The sequence below is a fragment of the Poecilia reticulata genome, chromosome 23 (assembly GCF_904066995.2).
Source record: "Poecilia reticulata chromosome 23, P_reticulata-male-v2, whole genome shotgun sequence".
Taxonomy (NCBI): domain Eukaryota; kingdom Metazoa; phylum Chordata; class Actinopteri; order Cyprinodontiformes; family Poeciliidae; genus Poecilia; species Poecilia reticulata.
Window position 1 is genome coordinate 17,766,783 of NC_088852.1, and position 23,506 is coordinate 17,790,288.

Genomic DNA, 23,506 nt, shown 5'->3' on the forward strand with positions numbered 1-23,506 from the left:
TGGCTTCTGACCAAATTTTCTGAACCTATATGAGGGCCCTTCTTTTTCAGACCTGCTCTCTTGAGCTTCTCACAAAGTTGATCTTACAAATTTAGGTAAGTTAAATCCAACGACATCCAGAACTTCTTCCCTGGCTTGTTATCTTCCAGCTGGGACAATGGATGTTCTTGTCAATCTTTGTAAACACAGCACTGAAACCTCATTCTACATCACTTTAAATACCTGGAGACTGCACACACAGCCGGCTGTGCTACTTGCTGTCTGAGTAAAGAAAAGGTTTCAGTGGTTCAAACGCAGCTTAAATCACTCTGAAGTCAGACAACAAAATCAATTAAATATGTTTTTATTATTGCTGCTTGCAGCAATGTTTCATAAGATAAACAGAAACAAAACATAAGAAAGACGACAAAAGGGTAATCTTAATTTACTTAAAGACGTGTTTGGCTGGTAGCCTGGTTGGGTGTGTGCCTGCTTCTGTCCACTGGGCCCCTATGAGGGGCATGGTGGCTATGTGATCCAGTGACTGTCACTCCTGAAAACCTCATTAACTCTCTTTTCTTTAAGGTACACCCAATCACATTCATGCATCCCGTTCTTTAATGCATCCTTGCTGGTTGGCCGGTCTGATCAATCTGTAAAGAACTTTCAAACGTCATTGATGCGTTGATGTCTTTTAAGTCGAAACATTGGATGATCTGTTCTGCCAGCATCGAAAACTGGAAATAAAACTGACTTTGGTAAAACACTTGACTGAAGGCTACACCGCTGTAGTTACTGCCGGTGAGTTCATGGTGGTAAAATAAGGAGCCGTATATTATAAGGCACCCTTGAGGATGTGATAAGCCAATTTTCCTTTGACATGAATCTAATGAAATGGTTCATAGGTAAGGGGTATTAACTCACCATGCTGACAGGGCAGCACAGGACAAGAACTGCTTTACAATTTGACGGAGTTTCTTAGATAAAAGGGGAGAAGGGATGAGCTTAGCTCTCACAATGCATTGGAGTCAGTGTGTTAGGCTGCTGTTTGCTCGGCAGAATGTGAGGCAGCCTCTGATGTAGAGAACATAATCAGAAGAATCCCTCGATTAAGTTCATCTTCTGAAGATAAGTTCTTCTTGAAGACCTGCTTCACCCAGACATTTCAGTTTTTGTAGGTGTTAGGTCCTTCAAGCCCGCTTCCTCCTCCAGTCAGCGCTCTGGCTCTGCTGACTGAACATCCTTCAGCTTATGCTCACACAAGCACGCTTTCCTCTAACCTTTCGGGACTCGTTAAATATCCATTTGCAGACACAACACCAACAAAGCACAACGACAGTTTTTAAAAATCAAGTTTTCTTCCAAAATTTGCACTTCACTCTTTTTTTTTGCCCTTCTGCAAACAAGGCAGCCATTGTCAGAGTACCAGCTCTGCTGTCATTTAGTCCAGCTTCAAGTAGCTGGGTATGGAGTAGTTGAACATGAGGAAGTCCATCTTATAAAGTTGGTAGAGTTGGACCTGCTGTTGAGAACTGATATTGCTGAAGAACTGAGCGGTCATGGCGTCTGTGGTACGAGTGGACTTGGCGTAGCTTGGGAAGCGCAGGGAGTCACCAACACCCACTAGCCGCAGTATGTAGTTTGCATCCTCTTCAAGGGTCTCATACTTGCCCACCATGTCATAGTGGATGTGACATGGGTGACAAAGCTGGTAAACTGTCTGCCAGTGCTCGTTGAGTGGACCATCACGCTGTGTGGCTGGATCCACCAGGTACTCGATAAACTCTTTGAATTTGACATCAGCGCCATTGATCAGGGCGTCCTGGGTGGCATTCTTGCGGTAGCGTCTGATGATCCGGGTGCCAAAGCGCTTATGGAAGGACGAGTTGTACTTCAGGGTGAACTTGTTGCGGTAAGCTGAGACCAGCCTCTCAAAGGGCTCACGGACAAACAGGAACTTGAAGTAGTTCTTGAGGCGATGGTTGATCTCAGCAATGCTGTACTGATTCAGCGTCTTCAGATTGGAAGGGACATGGGCCTGATTGGAGGGGATTTCCATGGGGTCACTGTACAGGAAAGGCACAAGGACAATGAGACGGAATTACTGAACACGCCACATTTGAACAAACAATAGACAACTGAACATTTAAACATAAAAAAAATACAGACACTGATTTAAAATAATCTCAGATGCATCTGATTTCTACAAGAACCTTAAGTCCACCTGTAGTAATTCAGTTGAATGGACATTTTTATCCATGATGTCTCAGAATGGACAGTGCTTAGAGAAAAAATCAAGCAATGAAGTTAAGAGAGCTGTGTGTAAACTTCAGAGGCCAGATTGTGTGAAAGCACAAATCAGGCAAATAACACAAAAAGCTTCTGCAGCACTGAACATCCCACAAAGCACCGTGGTATCTGTTACATGCAGATGGGAGACGTTTGGAACCACCAGGCTGTCCAACCTGAGCAATCAGAGTAAAAGGCCTCAGCCAGTATGGATCTTTTTAGACTAAAAACAGGCACTGCTCTCCATATGGCTAACAATAAATAACTGTAAAGGATGGTGGTGAGACTACAGCGGTGTTTCATAAATGACTCCTGCTCAGGAGTGCTTGGGACCTCGGATTAAGGAGAAAATTGATTTTTCAATGCAACATTGACCCAAAGCACAAAATAACTCAGGAGGAGCTTCTGGGGAATTCTGGGAAAGTCCTTGAGAGACTCAATCAGAGTTTGGGTCTAAATCTAATTCAGAATCTCTGGAATTTTGAATTAACTGAGAACAAATGAAAACATGACCCAAAAACAGGTGTGGCAAACCTTTTGAGGCTCACATCACTGTGTCACCAAATTAGACTGTGACCTTTAGGTTCCACATGTGGTGAATCCTGCATTCTTACAACACAATGCCTGAACTCCAGTATGACTGCAACCCCAGAACCATAAAAATGTGACACCCACCTGTATTTGCCCCGGCCTGTGAGCACCATCATCACGCGTTTCCAGTTGGTGCAGGCCACCTTGGGGACATAGCAGTAGATGAGCTCATGGTCTTCGTCCACCACGAGGTGTTTAAGGTCCCCGGGTGTCAGAACTCTCCGCTTTCGACTGAAAGCGCTGTTAACTCTGCAGGACTCCACCACCTTGTCCCTCCTGGCCTGATGGAGGAGAGCAGCTCCTGATGGGTCCAACTGGACCATTTATGGAGAAAAAGAAGAGAGCAAGAGAGAGATATACATTTAATCCAGAGTAGGAAAATAGTAGAAACCCTTTAAAGGTATTAGACACCAGAGAACAAATCTTAAAAGCATATAGTAGGAATGTCCCAGTCTCAGTCCCAGCTTTGTTCTTACAAATCTAAATTCTCCAGCAGAGTCTTTTTTTTAAATCCTACATATTGACATGAAAAAGAAAGACTGTATCAACTGTTTTGTTTCAACTTCCTGTCTGCGACAAATAATCTGTGTAGAAGAAACACTGCTTCATCTGAAATGTTATCTAGCTTGGGACACAGTCACAGTACTGATGTAGACCATGACATAGTGATGAAGGATAATGTGTTACTTTACTGCACTTTAAAGACACAGAGGTGTTCGTCATACACATGGCCTCTGATTTTATGAACTTTAATGAAGTATTGATCTGGAATTTGATATCAGCAAACAAAAACTGCTTATCAGGAAATAAAGATAATACAGTATAACAGGCACAGTAAAAACCCTTAAGGCTCTCTAGGCATTGATGGTCAGCAGCTCAGCTCAGTGATGTGAAAACTCATGAAAGCACAAAACAATATAACTGGATGGTTCTTAGCTTTGGAGGCAGCCTTCCTAACTTATGCGTCCTTAGCTCTAGTTTAGCAATGAACTCTTAGTGTGCTGCATGTTGGGAAAATCTCTAGGATTTCATTGCCAGCATGCCTGATCTAGCTGTATTTTATTATTAAAAGGGCTCCTCTCCTTCCCTGTAATTCAGGCTCTTTTTCAAGTTCTTCCACCCATCCATTTTCCATACTTATTGTAGAAGATGGCACCTGTTAGTGCAGATCACTTTTCATTTGTGTAGAAAACATGATTTTAGATTAGACTCCCATTTATTATAGTTGTTTTGAACCTGAATCTACAGTGGCCCAGTAGGGTCAACAAAAAGCAAAAGCCACTACACAAAAATAAAAGCCACAATGGAAGCTATGCTAAAGTGAAAGTTATAGGCTAACTTCTGCTGGAGCTTTTGTCAGACTGGATGTATTTAAGAAAAGAATACATTTTTTCTGACTGTGTGTTTATTCTGTCTCAGAAAGGGTGTCGTGTTGGACAACAGTCTTCTGTACAATCCAAGGTAGAATCTTTTTTAATTCTGTTCGGGTTTTCTGTCACTGCACTTTAATTTTCAGACACATCAAAATCATGTGCCTGGAAATGTCCTCAAAGTGTCTGATGTGGCAGAAACCGTTTGGACTGGGACTTTAAAAGGTTAATTTTGATTAATTAATTACACAGATTTTATTGCGTTAAAAATACTAATGCAATTAATCATAATATTTTTTCCCTACAAAGGTAGCTGGAAGCAAAGCTGCTTCTCTTGGCCCAGTGGGGTTCAGTTTTGCTTAAAAAGACCATCTGTTTGGACACTAGAAGACATTATCGTAGTGATCAAGTTGTGCTGTCAGAGACCTGCTCCACAGACCTTTCTGTCTGGACGGATGTAGTAGTTTATATCTACTTTTCAAGAATTTTCACCAAACAAAAGATGAAGCACCCTTCTGAAGCACACAGAGGATTATTATTAAATAATTATTTACTGTCACTTACAGAGTCATTAAAGTTCTAAAGTTAATGAAGTTAGAGAAAAAAGGAAATGGAAGATGGAGAAGGAAAGGTGACTGAACAGCCAGACAGATGGACATGATTAAGCATTTTCTTTATTCCTCTTATTTCTTTATTGACTGCATTCCCCCCCATATTAACTCATGCCTATGATGGAAATATTGATATTAGATAATCAAACCCATATTAAGTATTCAGTATACATAGATCCAGCCACCTGGAGACACATTTCATATTCACAGTGAAGGCTGTAATGGAGTGTGGGATGATGGGAGTTGGCGGATGCAGATGCAGAGGAATAAGCAGACAGAGGCCAGCCTGAGGGTTCTGCATCCACAGCGTTTCCTCCTGCCTCTCTCTGCCTACAGGTCACCGTTCCCCTCCAGGGCAGGTCCTGTTTTCCATACAGAATTTAAAACGATTATACCATGACCTGCATGTCTTCTGCTGCATGCCCTTCCAAACAACAAGTGTGGCCTTTCAGCGATAACATCTACCAGGGCCAAACGGTAGCTTATGACATAAACCACCTGGCACTGTGGACAACGGCTATAAATACATATTTAGGAGGGAAATGTGTGATGTGAATAGTTTGGGGGAAAATCCATTTCTGTTGTGTGTTTATTGGATGGTTTTGGTACAGTTCTAAATGTGGAACGGCTACGCTTCAGAAGCCGTGAAGGAATCAGTCAAACACATGACACTAAATCACATGTCACTGAACAACACTGGGAAAACTTACACTTCACGGTTGGCTTTCACTACTGGACGTCTGGGACAGAGGTCAAAATTTGACCTCGGTATATCCTCAGTGGTAACCTATCTGTGCTTTTCCTTGGAATTTAACTCCAAATTATTGCTGGAAAATTAATTCAATTCTCATCTCAAGGCACTTTACAAATAAATCATTTAGATTCAATCATACGTGCAATTTACAATAGTTATAGTACAGTGTGCTCCATTAACTATTCAAATAGTTTCAAAAGTTTCTATCTAAGGGAAGCCAGCAGGTTGTTTCAAATCATTGACTTGTCAGCTTGTTCGCAGATCTAGAGCTTGAGAAGCTGGAACACTCAGACACAATGCTAAACACAACGGTTAGCATCTGCAATGCAGCCAATCCAGGTGCAGCTTTCATTTTCCTTGGTGCTGATTGTCTGTAACCCCAAGAGTGGAAATAAGGAAGACCCTGGATGCCACTTGTAAGATGGTTTCAACATCAAAAATAACTCAGGGAATGTAAAATGTACAGTTGTTGATATCATTTATAAAGAAGGAAAGCTGTCCAAACGTTGCCTCCTTTGTTAAAACATGAATTAGTTTTGATTACATTTTTTGGACAAATTTCACAAACCACACCCAGGTCAGAATACTGTCAGGCTAAAAAAAAATCCAAATCATATCATGTTCTGATGAAGTATTTCACATTATTAATTATATTTCTAGTCAAAAGATGCATGGATGCAATAGATTGACTGATAATAAATCTATATTGTGGTGCAACTGGCAGCTCATTATAATTCTTCTCATAGTCTCTGAATAACAGATGATTCTCACTGTTTAAACCTGAGGTGTTACTGAGCAGCAGATTCAACTGCTGCACTTTGGAGTGTAGACTCAATGAGCCATTGAGTCTTAATTCGAAATTAAAATAATTCATGTCAAATTGGTAAACAGAAGTATGCATTATGGTGAAATATGTGACAAAGATTAACTTATTAATTATTCCATAGGACAAAGCAATACAGAGTCAAAGCACACCAATATTTCCATCTCCAAATGTTTGAAAAAGTCCTAACTAGAGTTTTTAAAGTGGCTCATTTATGATTCCAAACTTAATTTTAATTAAAAAATCTAAAGATCCTTTAAAAGCAAATATTTGGCTGAATTCAGGCAGAAAACCAGACGCCACAGTGATGAGACTCAGTTAACGCAAATGCTTGAATAAAGTTTTTTTTTTAAGGCATAGGTCCTACATTCAATTATAAGATTTAAGGAGAAATTAAATTTTCTCACAGGGCTAAGTTTGTATGTTTGTTTATTTCCCCCTAAGTGACAAAAATTGCTTGAAAAGTACTTTTTATAATTGCTTGTGTTATCTGGTCGGTGACCTTGACTACAACTCTGCTACTGGCTCCTTGGTTGCCTGTCCTCTCCCACCCACCTTCTTTCCATCCCCTTTCTGTTGGATTTCTTTAAAAATAAAAGCCACTAGTAGCAAAAAAAAAAGTGAAGTTCATGTTATGTTAGGACAGGAGACAAGATGTTTCCGTCCCTGAAATTATGATGCATAGAATCACATATCTAAGTCTAAACCATGTTACAGAGAGTAAACATAATAAAAATATGCTTTATCTGTGGCATTGTTCATTAAAATGGCACATTTCTAATGTATTAAGAGCAACTGGCAGCTCAGAGTTCCCATGCACCACATACCGGTGAAACACCGTTACTGCACCCATCGTAACAAGTAAATTATTATTATTATTATTATTATTATTATTATTATTATCCCATAGACATTTAAATGCTCCTTTTTCACTTTTTTTCACACACCAGTGGGCATCACAAGAGGTTTGTTTGACTCATAGACCGGCCAAGGTCATGTTGTGGTTCCCCTGACATTTGCTCTATGCCTGTTAGGAGATGGAACCCAAATAACAAATAAAAATGGGTGGGCGGTAAGTGGAGGGGCCAATGGTTCCCTGGCCCCTCCTGTTAAGCTGCACAAATCACTGCCAGTTCAGACTTGCGGGAATAATGCATCTAGTGCCCACAGATTAAGTTTTTTTTTCACAGCGCATGCTCACTGCGTGCTATTTTTACCCTTAGCAACAGTTGCCATGCTGCTTACAATGACGTCATCAGCATGACTTCAAATGATGTCTGTGTCATGAGGCCCTTCTGAGGATGACTTTATGATGTCATAGAGTCCATGACATCACCAACTGATCAGTTAATTCTCTGATCAGTTACCACAAATCGGTTAACAAGTCAGTCAACTCTAGATTCATTTGGACGTTTTAGCTCAGCACAATAAAGATGAACGACGAAAGCCCAGAGAGAGAAATGGATGTGAAACCTAAGGTTTCTTTTTGGACGAAAGTGAAAAAGACATTGTCCAGCAAAGTTCATCCTGGTCAAAGAAGCCCAGATTACAAAAAGAGAAACTTTCTCAGTGAACTTCTGTGGGAAGTGATAGAAAAGGCTGCAGATGGACCAACTCTGCATCTTGTCCGACAAGTCTTTGAGGAACAACATAGCAAAATTTTGAAATTGCTTTTGAGAAAAACTGGAGATATAAATGTGAACGTACTCTCGGAGATTTCAGAAGAACTTGGTGAAAGGATTTTCCAGAGTCTTGCGAGAGATGCATTCCACTTTGCCAGTGGACTGCATTTAATCGCACTAGTGGAACACCCAGAAGGACACCAAGTCATCGTGGAAAAATTCAAAAAGCATCTGGAGAATCCTGTTCCTAAAGAGAAAATGTTCACGTCTACCAAAAGAAAGATCCGAAAGACTTTTTTTCCAACTGAAGACTTGTACGCAGATGAAAACTGCCTGAGTGAAGATTATACTCAGGCAACCATGGACCCTGAACAATTTTTGAGGGACGCAAACAGGATGGGATTCAGACGTGGAACAGAAGATGAAAGGAGAATTATGGTTCAAAATATTCTATGGAGATTGATTTATAAGTCCAGTTACAGATCTACCTATGGGCATTACAAAAGGAAGCACACCGAACCGGTCCAGAGAAAGCTTGCTCCAAAAATATGGAAAGAAGTCAAGGACATAGATTTTGTCTTTTATGACAAAATGGAAAAAAAAGCCTGCCGAGACATCCTGCAACTTCTGTGGGGCAATGAAGACGCAGTTAGAGAACTGCTCTTCAAAATGATTAAAAGCAACAACCCAATAGTGATTCACAAGGTTGTGGAATGCTTTAAAAGAACCCTTGCACGACCGAGAAAAATCAATCTCAAAGACACCTTTCTCCAAAAGGCATGGGACCTCATCAAAAAGGCTGCGGGTTGTGGAGACAATCCAGATGAAGAAGAGAGGCAAGAGCCCACCAAGAATGGATCAAATGTTGTGTTTAGTCCACACTTAGCTGGGCCTCTAAATTTGGTCAACTCAGAGGTTGGTACTGACTTGGAGGAGTCAGGGCCGAACTCAGAGTCAGGACCCGCCTCAGAGTCAGATCCCGTCACCGAGTCAGGACAGACGTCTGAGACGGGACCCGTCTCAGAGTCAGGACCCATCCCCGAGTCAGGACCCGTCCCCATCTCCGAGTTAGGATCTGTCTCAGAGTCTGGACCCGCCTCAGCGTCTGGACCCGCCTCAGCGTCAGGACCTGCCTCAGAGTCAGGACCCGCCCCAGAGTCAGGACCCGCCCCAGAGTCTGGACCCGCCCCAGAGTCAGGACCCGCCCCAGAGTCTGGACCCGCCTCAGAGTCTGGACCCGCCTCAGCGTCTGGACCCACCTCAGAGTCTGGACCCGCCTCAGCGTCTGGACCCGCCTCAGAGTCTGGACCCGCCTCAGAGTCGTGGCCTGTCACCGAGTCAGGACAGAACTCTGAGACGGGACCGACCTCTGAGACAGGACCGACCTCTGAGACGGGACCGACCTCTGAGACGGGACCGACTTCTGAGACGGGACCGACCTCTGAGACGGGACCGACCTCTGAGACAGGACCTGCCTCTGAGATGGGACCTGCCTCTGAGATGGGACCCGTCTCCGAGTCAGGACCCGTCCCTGGACCCGTCTCCGAGTCAGGATCCGCCTCAGCATCTGGACAGACCTCTGAGACGGGACAGACCTCTGAGACGGGACCTGCCTCTGAGACAGGACCGACCTCTGAGACGGGACCGACCTCTGAGACGGGACCTGCCTCTGAGACGGGACCTGCCTCTGAGACGGGACCTGCCTCTGAGACGGGACCTGCCTCTGAGACGGGACCTGCCTCAGAGACGGGACCTGCCTCAGAGTCGGGACCTGCCACAGAGTTATGACCTGTCTCTGAGTCAGGACCTGTCTCCGACTCACGACAGACCTCTGAGTCCTCATGCCTAATCTCACCAACCTAGTGACACCTTGTCAGAAGTATCAAAACTGTTCCTCAGAAGAACTTCGCATCTTACCAGAGCGGATGATTATGGCCTTAAAGATTGCTTACAAGTTTTCAACCTGAGAATACCGGAAACCATTAGTCATCTGTTGTTACAGAGAGAGAAAGACGGGTAGATTAACCCGAAGAATCAGAACTGGAGGCCGAGGGAACGATGGCCCACTGGGAGGCTAGAAGGGGTTCGAAGAAGAAGGAGAGAAGGTGGGGGGCTGACGTATCGTTAGAGAGGAGGGGGAAGCGAAGGATTGAACGAAGGAGAGACATTGTGGGGGGGCTAGTGTACGATGAGAGGTACACTAGCCCCCCCTCAATGTAGAGGTAGATGTGAGTGGTCAAAGAGGGTGGTGCTGGTCTAGCGTACCGTTGAGTGCTGGGGGGGCGGATGGACGGCGAATTGCAAGAAGGGGGAGGAGGTTTGGCTGCAGAAGGAGGGGGCGAAGGAGAGACATTGGGGGGCTAGTGTACCATGAGAGGTGCACTAGCCCCCCTTCAATGTACAGGTAGATGTGAGGGGTCGTAGAGGGTGGGGCCAGTCTATCATACCATTGAGTGCTGGGGGCGGCGGCCGGACGGAGAATTGCAAGAAGGGGGAGGAGGGTTGGCTGCAGAAGGAGGGGCGAAGGAGAGACATTGGGCGGCTAGTGTACCCTGAGAGGTGCACTAGCCCCCCCTCAATGCAGAGGTAGATGTGAGGAGTCGAAGAGGGTGGGGCCCGTCAAGCATACCATCTAGTGCTGGGGGGGAGGGGGGTGGGGGGGAGGCCGGACGGCGAATTGCAAGAAGGGGGAGGAGGTCTGGCTGTAGAAGGGGGGGTGAAGGAGAGACATTGGGGGGGCTAGTGTACCATGAGAGGTGCACTAGCCCCCCTTCAATGTAGAGGTAGATGTGAGGGGTCAAAGAGGGTGGGGCCGGTCAAGCGTACCGTTGAGTGCTGGGTGGGGGGGCGGCCGGACAGCAAATTGCAAGAAGGGGGAGGAGGTCTGGCTGTAGAAGGAGGGGGCGAAGGAGAGAATTAATCCCCCCGATCAACCTATAAATCCTATTTTATTTATATAATTAGGGCTATTGTAAACAAATATTTTAGTAATCGCGTAATCTATCGATTATTCTTACGATTAATCGAGTAATGATATAAAAAAAAATTGACAAAATAAAGTTTTGGTTAATCTGGCATAACAGCAGTGTTAGTATCGGATATCAATATCAGTCCAATTTTTCATTTTTGAGCTTCCCTAGCAGTTACTTTTTTGTTGTTTAGAAAACTAACCTGTAATAATAACAACTCGTTTTCTAAGTTAATCTGAGAAAAAGTCATACAAAAATCTAAAATTAATTTCAATTTAATAAAAAGAGGCAGGCTCACAAATACGCTTATTAAAAATATCTATGATTCAGCTTTTAGTTTATGTAGTCAGTCAGTAGATGAACTATCACGTTGCCCCATACATGTCAAGCTTTGAGTTTGAGAATATGGGAAATGTCACCTGAAGTGGTGGTGGGCCATAATTTAACAGTTTGTTCATGTAAAATTATTGGGGAAAAAACTGTTTAATTATGGAAAAATTCTGCTGAAATTCCATAAAAAACAAGAAAGTGTACTGGCAGAAATTACCAGGATATTTCCCTATTTTTTCATGGAAAACTTTGAAATAAAATACTGTTAAATTACGGGAAACTTCTGATGGAAATTCTGTAAAAAACACTGAAAATATCATGGCAGAGAATTAACAGGACATTTTCTGTATTTTTTTTTTTCAGAATTTCCATCAAAATATTTTCCTTATTTTAACAGTTTTTTTTATGTCAAATTTACCAATATTTTGTTAACCCAAAACTGAAATTCTCTCTTTTTACTCTGTTTTTTGTGATGCATTCACAAACTTTTTAAAAAACCTTGGACATTTCCAAATACCATTGAAGTCTGTATTCTATACCATATGTTAATTATAGTGTAAAATATATTACAGTTAATGTATTTAATATATTATTAACATAATTTTGAAACAAAATTAAATTCTAAGTCCACAGGAAATGTAGTTGTAGAACACAAAACACTTAGTTTGAAAGTATCTCATGCAAAGTGATGTAAAAATGAAACCATTCTACAATCAATTTGCAGACTTTATTTTGCAATTTAAGACCATAAATTGACGTCATCTAGTCTTTATAACTAACATTTACTATTATGTATTAAGAGCTAAACATATTCTTGAGCTTGCTATTGTTTATCTTCTGTACATCACAACTAATTTATTGCATTTTACTATACAAATTTTCAATGTATAAATTAAATGTAAAGCAATCTCGACTCTAGTCTTTGAAGTCAAATAAACAGTTTTGTTAAGTTATTACTATAAGATGGAACATAAAAAAATTGCTTTTGAACATGAAAATTATAGTTGTAAACAGGATCAACATACTTCAAAATAAATGCCGAAAGTCAACCATTATTTTTATGAAATACAGGTATAAATATTTTGTTAAAAATCAAATGCTACATAAACCCAGCCGGTAACACTTTACTGAAGGCGGGTGAATAAGACTGACATGACACCGTCATAAACATCTGTCATGGACATGAATAAGTCTTCATAAATATTTATGACTGTTGTCATAAAGCGTCATTCAGTAAATCATGACACTTTTAATACAAAGTTGACATTATTGAAAATGTCTTTGTTTTGACAACTTGACATTAATCTAGACAAAATGATTAATGATTGATTAATAGTATTCAGCAGGTTGTTTTCTAATGTATTAAAATTAAATACGATCGGTACACTTAATGATATTAGCAATTAGGTAATCCATTCAGCAAGCACTTTTACTTTTAATACTTAAGTATTTTTAAAAGCCAGTACTTTTTTACTTTTACTTAAGTACAAATGCTAATGTGGTAGTTTTACTTTTACTTGAGTACATTTTTGTCTGTGTATTTGTACTTTTACTTAAGTACATTTTTTGAGTACTTTCTCCACCACTGGTTATCTTCATATCTCACATTAAAATCAGTCTGACAGACACAAGTGTAACAAAATGTAAAGTAAAGAGGAAATACTTTTTTGCAGTGCAATAACAGAGAGCAATGGTATTAATATTCTGCCCAAAGTTCAAAGCAGAAGTATCACTGATCCAGTTAACCAGGATATGAAAAGGAAATACTTCTGATTGGTCAAATATGTTCGACTGGTTTTCTGAAGCGTTCAGTGTGTTTTCCCAGCAACAGAGGCTGAAATCGGAACAGATGATAAACATTTTTAACTCCTGAGGTCTGCTGTTGTCAGCTGATTTTTTATGCACAAAATAATAAATTTAACCTACAAATAGAGAAACACTGAGAAAACATCACCAGGCAAACACACAGGTGGAAAGTGTAATCATTTAAAACATTATAATTAAACTGAACCCTAATGAGAAAAGTGGAAACTGCAGGGATCCGACACGATATTCATAAAACTCCATTCATCTTAAGACAGTTCTGCTTTGCTCGGGCTCCCTATGGAGAGACAGAAGGAAGAGAGAACGAGAGGAAGGGAGGAAGAGAGACAAAAACAGAAAGAAAGAGAGACAAAAAAGAAAGACAATGAATATATCCAAAGCTGGATAATACTGTAATAATAATATTTCCTGCGTATGGAACGATGCCAGCATCCTGAGCCATAATAAAATGCGGCTTTTCGGCTTCTCTTTATCCCGGATATCAAACTGTATTTCATGTCAGGCCTTATGAGACTTTTCTTCATGGAAACATGCAAAGCTACAGAATCCCTCCTTTGCGTGCCAACACCAACGCTCCTGCCTTTTGTCCCGCTTCAGGAATAGAGAGGAGAAATGTGACAAAGTGTGACGGATGGAGAGGAAGGCCTCGCTTAGCGCCTCTGTCACTTCGCCGCTGTTCAGACGCTCATCACTCCTCGCCTGTTCACGTCAGCGGGAAAACATCAAAAGCCCACAATGGCGCTAAATCTCACAGCAAATAGCAGCTTTGTTGTGATGAAAATCTCCCCTTTCTTTCACTCGGAGGCATAAAGCTATTATTCACACAGATGTGGCAGCGAGCGCGCAGCCCTCCATCCTGCAGCACAAGGCTGTAATTAACACGAGGGGGAAGCGGTGGGGTGGGATCCTGCTGTCGCTCTCTCTGCCTGCTTGTAGCGCCGGCTGCTCCGTCTCCGATTCTCTGGTCACTTCAGATGAATGGATGTGGGCAGGGGGAGCAAGATGAGAGGAGAGATGTGTCGATACAGTTGTGATGGAGGTCACGACCTCTGGCGTGTCAATCTGTTTCCCATGGAGGAGCGGAAAGCATTACTCGGCAATTTGATCGCACATTTGTGGCATGGAGCAGCAGCCAGCGCTGAATAGCAGACAGCAGCGGGCGCTAAAGCGTGACTGTGAGAGCGACTAGCTGGTCAGAGGTTGAGATTAGCAGCTTCCCCGCATACAGAAGCTGCATGTTGATTTAGATATAACACTATGTGTGTCGAACCTGCTTCACTAAGGTACTCTGAAGAAGTATTCACCTTGTTCAGACACAAACGTCAACATATTTTTTGTGGAATTGTATGTGTTAGACCAATAAAATGCAGTGTGTAATTTTGAATTAAAAAGAAAAAGTTCCTTTCATCCCCCTTTACTCTGATGTCCTTAAAAAAACACAGTACAGTATGAGACCTAGTTGGCCTGGCTACTTCCTGTACAGTTCTGACTGAGTTTGAGCTATTTTTACCAAAAAGTGTATAAAATTCAAACCCGGCGGTGAATAAAAAAATATGAATCACACAAAAAAATCCTAGTAAATGCACGAAAATTTGTGACTGAAGGGGCGTGAATACTTCTGGACAGGTTCACTCTGCCTGGGGAATTTCAGATGGAGGACCAGGACAGAGAATGAGTCTGTTCACATGGAAACCTGAGCTCACCTCCATGACCATCACTGAAAACACAAACAGGACGTCTCCACTTCATCACCTGAAGTCACAGCGCTCACCTCCACCGTCTCGTCTCCTCACCTCATGTTTACTGTTGAAATGTGAGCAAAAGTGATGAGATATGCAGAATTCTATGCGTCCGTATCTCAAGCATTCATCCCCCTGCCAACGCTGCATTATTCTCTGAGAGAGCAGCTCGGAGTTTGAAATATGATCTGAGGATCAGCGCTGACCAAGGGTGGTAATGAAAAGCTTCCTTCTGATCCGCTGATGGTTGCAAAGGAAGAGAGATTAAAGAGGGGAGGTGAGGAGTTTCCAGAACGATAGAAGCCGGGGAGGGCGAGTTTGAATCTATAGTTTTCAATAACTCCAGCGGATGGACGGCTCACTGGGGTACATCTAATGTAAGATTAACTTCATCAAAGCAGACAAATGGTTGGGCCCCTTGGCTTTTTGTGAACCAGTCAGCTTTACTTTAGATAATTAGATCATTTATAATCTGATTCTTTTAGGAGGTAGAACTATGCACCTTTAAGCAAAGCCAAGTCGGAGTTTCTTATTCCTGAAATATTACACCAGTAAAGCAAAAGGAAGACTTTTCGACATCGTGTCCTAATGGGCCCTTTCTGGCTGCCCACTCTGGCAGAGGAGTGAAATCACCTGAGAGGACAACTGAAAAGTGCTTTTTCAGCCAACTTCATGTGGAAAAACTATAAAATATATATACATTATATTTTATGTAATGTATAAATAGATGTTCTTTTTTCTAAAGGGATAGTATTATGTACAATTGAATTTTTTTCTGAGCTGTATATCATCATAATGTTATTTTCACATCAAAAACAAACCTGAAGTGTTGCCTCGATTCTTTCATACATGTTTGAGAAGTCCTTCAATCTCCATGGCAACCATTCAGCTGTGTAAAAGGCCTGGGTGGAGCTAACACCGCCTTCAAGCTGCAGCTCCTCCTCAGAGCTGCAGCTTCTAACCTTCTGCCTCACAGAGCAGCCCTCCATCCTCAACTTCTCCACTTGGATCCTTCAGACTAGCCAGCAGCAATTAGCAAACACCTGGTGGAACTTCACATCTCCTGAGTTCATCATAGGAGCTACTTCTCAGTTCAACGCTGGTAAAAATGTTTAACTGTTGTAATAACTTCCTCAAAGGGGATTTTCAGAAAGAGCAGGAGGTTTTAAAGAGACAGAGGTCCAATTTCAAGGGGTTAAATTACAAAGTCTAATTTCTTTTGAGTTATTTGATAAGTATACAAAATACAACCCATTTAAATATTCCTCTTGCTCCAACTTTAATTGCTCAGTATTTGGAAGAGTTGCCAACATGGAGTGATCAGCATCATTCACTTCCTCTGCAGTCAAACTTCAACCTCAAGTAGACAGACTATAATACTAAAACTGACATTCAAATGGAGAAATTGAGCTCAATGGGAGAAATCCCAGACAGAGCACTGAAAGGAGATGAGAACTGAGCAGAATTAAGTAGAAAAGCGATGGCCAAGCAAAGTCAATTTTACTCCTTAAATATTTCCTGATTGGTTGTGCTAGATTGTTCATTGTTCAGATTGTTCTGCTTTTCTTTCCGGAGTCCACTCCTCTGTCTATCTGATACTAAAAAAGACAAAAGATGGCCTCAGATTTGTATTCACAGTCAGAGTGGAGAGGCTGAGGGGAAAATGCTGCAGCTAAATTTGTATTCCATTCAGTTTGGAAGTTGGTAATGTTAGAGATGGGCTTTTTATTTAGTTTCCTCTCCCAAAACAGTGCTCCGTCTCTCTCGCACTAGTGCATTAGCTGTGCTCACTATCTATCTCAACAAAGATCGATAGTGTTCATCAAGGACCTTTCTTCCTCCCATACTGAGCAGACATTCATGCAGCGGCTGGGATAAAGCCGCCAGTGTATAGCGACCATTCCAAACATGCACCTGGACTTCAGCGGGGCAATACCCTCACCCGAGACTGCGTAAAAGGCAACAAGGTGAGGCGCTGCTGTAAAACCTTAACAATGCTAACAGTTTATGAGGCAAATTTATCCTTTCCACCGGGTCAGGCAGAACATTAACTTTCCAATCTGGCATTTATGAGACGCAGGGCCACACGAGAGAGAGCACCTCCAGACTCGGCGGCTAGCTGCTCACAGCGCTTTGCAGGAAATGTTTGCTTAGCTCTATTTATTCAGAGAAATGACTGAAAACACACGTTCTCTTAGAGCACAGCCCCGCTTCTTATTTATGCAGCTTCACAAAACCATAGCATGGGAAAAGCCTCAGCAGAAGCAGAAGCATTTCCCAGGCCAACCAGAGTAAAAGTGCATTAAATAAAGGGCTCAACAAGAAGACCCAACAAAAATCAAAGCTCCATAAATTTCACTCACTCATATATTACACTGTGTAGATGCATTTCTCAGAGTGGCAACAGAAACAAGTGTTTCTTTGTGTTGATGAAAAACTCAAAATGCAGTTTGTGAGAAAATGACAAATAAAACAGAACCAACTATGGGATTTTTATGACATGAAGGGGGTCTGCTGAAAAGTCTGTCCTGTGCAGCACTTCAGCGTCTCTAGCACATCACTCTGATGAGGCATCGGGGTGAACAGTCTGCTGCCGGGCCAGGTTCTGGTTCTGATAGAGCCTTCTTCATGGTCCCCACACTCCACCTCCAGAGTCTACAATCTTGAATTCTAAGTGTGAAATGAACTTCAAGTTGGGACAAAACCATTTTCTACAATATATATATATATATTTTTTTTTTTTACCTGAATTGCTTGAAAAATAACATTTTGATGATATTCTAATTTATTGAAATGCACCTGATAACAGAAACATTTCTGCACTTATTTTCTATGTGATCCATCCATCCATCCATCCATCCATCCATCCATCCATCCATCCATCCATCCATCCATCCATCCATCCATCCATCCATCCATCCATCCATCCATCTTCACTGAATCTTTTGCACATTCTTCCCAGCTGACGTTGATGCAGCTCAATCATGAAGTAACCAGATTATTTTTCTGCCTTGCCTGGTGTCCCAGAACTCAGCAAAAGTAGAAATATGAAAGCAGAGCGTCTACTGAATCTTGATTTGTGTGCTGATGTTGCATAAAGAGAAAGTGAGATGCCAGAGGCTAAGAGCAAAGGCAGCAAACCTGAACTCAGAAACACACCAGCTTGTATCTCTGTCCTCATTATTTGATTTCCTGTCATCCTTTCACAACTTGTTGGATTGTGACCAAGTCTCAAGCAGACTGTAGTTATACGTTGTGTGTTCCCATAGCTTCCATTCCCTCATCTTTTCCAATCTTAAGGTTATTTGATATCTTTGTAGTTATCATCATTGTTACTATTTGTAGTTGTCGAAATCGTGCTTCAAAGCACCATACTGCAGGGTTATATCTTTAAAAGATCTAAACAATGTAGAGAAAGCTAACAAGGGCCCTTTAGACACACACACACACACACACACACACACACACACACACACACACACACACACACACACACACACACACACACACACACATGGGACCCACATGGGTCCAGTATAAAGCAGGGTCAGTGAACTGGCTGCGGCCTCCCCAGGTTGAATTACCAGCATGGGTGTGTCTGGGTCTTCGGGTCCCACGGTAACATTAAACCTGCAGACGCCACCATCTCAGAGTAATGCCCGTCAGAAACGCCAGCATGGCTTTGTCTTTCAGTCTGACAAAACATTCAGGAGGAACAGCGCAGTGAACAACAGAGGAGCAGATGTTGCATCTGCAGAACAAATGGAAAACTCTCCTGCTGATCACTGCAGGCTGTAGCTCACAGTGCTGAGGCTGACCTTGTTCATTCCTAGATCTCAGTTTAAATATGAACAGAAAACCATCAGCAGATGACATCATCATCAGAGCTGAGGCAGATTGGTGGGTTTACAGCGACTCACACCTTAAACCTTTTCACATTTTGTTACACAATAACCACAAACGTCATACTTATCCTGGGACTTTGTGAAATAGACCCACACAAAGAAACACATACCGTATTCTTTGGACTATAAGCCGCTACTTTTTTCCCCGTTTTGAATCATGCGGCTTATAGCCCGGTGTGGCTATAAGCCGCGGTTCCAGCTTTTTTTTTTTTTTTTTTTTTACTTTGTGGGTGCGGCTTATAGTGAGGTGCGCTCTATAGTCAGGAAAATATGGTAATAGTGAAACAATAGAGAAATGATGCACGGTGTTTCTGGAAGCAAAAATACAAAAACCACGGTGTGCACATGTATTCAGCTCATTTTAATCTGATGCCTCTAGATAAAATCTAGTCAGGCTTTTGATATTCAAAACCAGGAGATAATTATTTGAAGTAGACAGCCAAGGTTACCTTGGTAACCATGGTAAGCATGGAGGAGTTGCAGAGCTCTATAGCTCAGGTGAGTGGATCTGTTGTCACAAGCAACATAGGCGACACAGGAAACACGTGAAAGAAGGTGCTTAGGATTAAAATGTGAATTGAGTTTAGGTTGGGTTTAGGGCTAGCAGGTTAGAGGTTATGGTGGTGCTAATGTTACAGGTAGGATAGGGTCAGAGTTAGGGTATAGAAATGAATGGGAGTCATAACGTTTCTCTGTATTTTGCTGAACATGTGTGTGTAGGTGTGCATGCATGTGTGTGTACACTACTGTATGTATGTCAAAGGGAACAGCATAATAACAGGGTATAGCAAACAGGATAATGACAAACTGCCTGGACTTTCCCTCTAAGTCATCAAAGTGTTTCATGTGAGTCTTTTACTCATTTTCTCTGTAGATCCAGAGTTTAACCCCCTGAGTTTAACCCAGAGAGACAGCAAATCTACCCAAACAGACACAGAGACAGAGGTTGACCCGCTCAGGGTTTAACCACTGATGGACACACTGCTCCTACCCTGATGCAGAGACAGCTGCTTGATTTGGAAGATCAAGGAAAAATTGACTGGATATGCAGGCTTTTAATGGCCGTCTAACTCATGAATAGCAGAATACTGATGAACTGATGAGTGAGACATTATATCTCTCTCGTGCTTTAATATTACATCAGTCATATCAATAACTCCATCGTACCATGAACTACCTGCAGTATGCCATCTGCTTGTATCATTTACTTTTATTTATTCATAGCTTTGGGAGAAAGACACATTTTTAAGTTCAGTTGGCTTCTGAGTGCAAAACTATTGACAAAACATTTCAGACATGCTTGAAGTTGCTTGCATACATTTTAGTTCCACCCAATAGAAATAAACAGACTTGTTACATAAAGCCACTTTTCTGCTTTATGTCAGAAACGCCAACATTTCTGATGGCGTTGTTGCCTCAGCAGGGCAACAAAGACCTAAACGTTCTCTGATAAGAGCAGGAGAAGAAGAAAAAGAAAAAGAAAAAGAACAGATGTTGATGTGATTTCTCACAGAATATCAAAGCAATTTTGTATTCTTGTTGATGCTGAGAGATAAACTATCCACCCTGGGGAAACAACAGCTCTGCTCTCACTGCATTTCCTAAAAACAAGAGCTGCTACATTTCTTCTACCTGAAGAAAAGAATCACCACAGCATGATGCTGCCAGCACCAGAGAGATCCACCAGGGTGATAAACGGCCAGTTCAACACAGAACAGATCTTCACCAATCTTACAGCCTGGTCAAGTAGAATGACAGGACAAAAACCAGCTGAAAAGCAGGTGAACATCAGAAAGCCTAGAGAACTGTTGATCTATGCTGTGTAAAAAGCTACAAGATAGTCCAGCACAGTTTGACACACTCCTGACTCCAGAGTCGATTCGGACTGAACGGCACGTCAATCTGACACAGGCCACGTTGCGGGAAAATGCAGAGTAAATCACAGAAATGACAGTTGTCATCCATAGAAACCAGGAGTTTTGAATAGAAAACCTCCATAGGTTGAATTGTGGATGTGACCCTGACGTTCACAGGGACAGAGCTGCTGTCTCATCCCGTCTGCTGGGTGATGCTGCAGCACAGCTCTGCCTTCAGGTCCGAGTTATTAATCAACAAAGTGCTTCATTTATGAAGCAGAAAACAGCTGTGTTTTTTTTTTCTGAACATGATTACATGTAATCAAACAAAAACTCAAACCAAACTCCTCCTTCACAGAGATCCTCCACTCCATGTCAGGTGAGCATCTAATAAGTTTTTATATCTGAATCATAAAGTCGTCTAGAAATCACTGATGAAGCTTCGCGTCTTATTTGAACACTGTAGCAGCTTTATAAAATCGGGTTAAAATGGTTGGAGAAAAAACACTTCCTTTTTACCTTCAAAAAAAACATCCTGGTCATCACTATGATGTGTAACCATGGCAACAAGGTATTGATTTTACAACAGGCAGCAGCTGATTAGCATATTAATACCTGAACTAACAACCCAAATCCCAGGGAAATTGAAAAGCCTCGGCTTTCTAACTATGGCAGAGATTTAAAGCAAAAGCAAATGAGGCGGATTAGCAGTGCTGGCCAATAATTTCTTCAGATTTGTTGGAAGACTGACTGCTACTTTAGATCCTTCCTGCCTGCAGCATCACCATCCACTACAAAGCTTTAAAGATGTTTAGATGTTGAAAGTTACACCAACTTTTAATTTACCTTTGGGATAAATGAAGTATTTTTAACTGAGTTGAGAAATCAGTGAGTTAATAAAACTTTAATTAAACTGGAAGAGTCTTTATTTTACAAAAGGCATAGATTACATATATCATAATATTATTGCTACTATTTAATTACAATTTAATAGAACAGTATACTAAGAGAGAAGTGACTTTTTTTTTAAAACTTGACCAGATCCTTAAATTTCCAAAACATTTGAGTTTTTATATTGAACTGTTGAAATCTGATTACATCAATTCCATAATTATATACTTAAGTTAAATTATGAAGAATGAAAATGGACTTTGGGAAATACTGAGACTGAGTTTGGAAAGATGATGCCCAGCTTCGGTTGTTCTCAGTCATTTTCTTTCTTGTAATCTTTAAGTTTTTCCTCAGTTGTTTTTGTGTCTCGCTTCTCTTTATTTATTTAGTTTATGACTCTCGGTTGTAAAGTAAGGCACTTTTATGTGCTGAGGCATAAAAACACATTATGTTTCAATTTACATTTCTTATTAAGAGCTCTTTATATTTTACTGCCCAACTAAAGTAACTCACAGCTACTTCAGTCTGCAGGTAAAACGCCTGGATTTTGCTTGAAAGTTGATCCAGACCTTCAACCAGGTCTATTGTGAAGCACTTTGGTCAGCTGGGCTAATCTTTGACTTGACTTGACTTGACATGGACCATATGGACATCAGTTCTGGATTTTTCAACATAAAGTTTGTGAATCCCTGCTGTAGCTCACTGACAGCCAGATGTAAAGAAACCATTTCAAACTTTGGCACATTACCAAATATCTGCACCAAGATGACAGTTTTTTTCTCAACCTACATAAAAAGAACCACAGACAACGTATACAAGTTTTCAAACCAAGCTTTTATGAAAGGAGAAGACGCAGCGGACCGCTGCAGCAAACTGCCCACCTCACGTTCTGATAACTTTCAGTTTGGCTTTGCATTTTATTTTCACAGTAGGAAGAGATAAGGAGGTTCTGTCTCTGCACACAGGTCATCAAGTCTTTTTCTCATGAATACATTTTTATAAGTGAGTGTTTTTTTTTGTTGTTGTCATTTGTTTTTACAGTGGATAAAATCTTGATGAATCAATTATTAAAACAATAAAAATCACAAAAATGACTTTGGAACTACCTAAAGGGACAGCAGAGGTTTTAGCAGTGCATCAGCTGGATCTTTCCAACATGCAGTTTGGACTTCAGCTCACCAAAGCTGCTCACCAGGCCGGTTCATTGCATTTTCAAAGTGAAAAAGTGTGAAAACAGAAAAACGAAAAGATGATTCACTTCATGAATCATTTAAAGGGCTTTGAGCTCGATGCTTACACTGAGTACAAAAGCATGTTTACCACCGTGTTGCATCAGTTTCTGTGAGGCGTTGATACGGTGCTGGTCGGGTCGGGTCTCACCCAGACACACAGTCACACGTCTAATCTGACTATCCAGCTTTCACATCCACATCACTGTCATTCATGTTTCCAAATTTTAACCTAATTAAAAAGCACATGGAGAACATAGTTTACACGCCATTTTTTATAGGGAGATGCTGTACATTAACCTAATGGTTCTACCTTATATATGACCTGATGACCCGATCCAGCCATGCAAAGCTGGTAACTGATGCTGATTATCAAAAAAAGGAAGACTACGTCTGTTTAAATCGGCTTCAACAATCATAAGTGGTCAGTCGAATCGTTGCTTCAAAGAGAACAGAATCTTTTTGAAATTTGCAGTGAACAAGTTTGTTAGATCATGAGGCAATTTACCTTTGTATGTTACTGCAAAAACAATAAAATTGGGATTTCTTCATGTGTTCTGTGGCGTTCTGCACCGCCTCCTCCATCAAAGAGAAAAGCAGAGCTATCGTCCCTTTGAAATCTCTCCGCCTCTCGCCGCTTTCATCCTAACCTCTGTTCGAATGGGGAGAGCGAAAACGAATACATCTTCCTCATTTGATGCCCTGGTGTTTAAATCGTTGATTT

At 41.5% G+C, this 23,506-nt stretch overlaps 1 protein-coding gene across 2 annotated transcripts in view; it reads right to left on the bottom strand.

The window, feature by feature from the left end:
• Positions 1 to 327: 327 nt before the first annotated feature.
• chst11 (carbohydrate (chondroitin 4) sulfotransferase 11) overlaps positions 328 to 23,506 on the bottom strand; it is a 74,539-nt gene continuing 51,360 nt past the window's right edge. For both annotated transcript variants that reach the window (XM_008401508.3, XM_008401507.3), the window contains exons 3-4: positions 2,944 to 3,173; positions 328 to 2,045 (exon numbers count right to left, since the gene is read on the bottom strand). In XM_008401508.3, the coding sequence (XP_008399730.1) occupies positions 1,421 to 2,045; positions 2,944 to 3,173 (855 nt within the window). In that variant the 3' untranslated portion in view covers positions 328 to 1,420. The remainder of the gene's footprint in view (positions 2,046 to 2,943; positions 3,174 to 23,506) is intronic.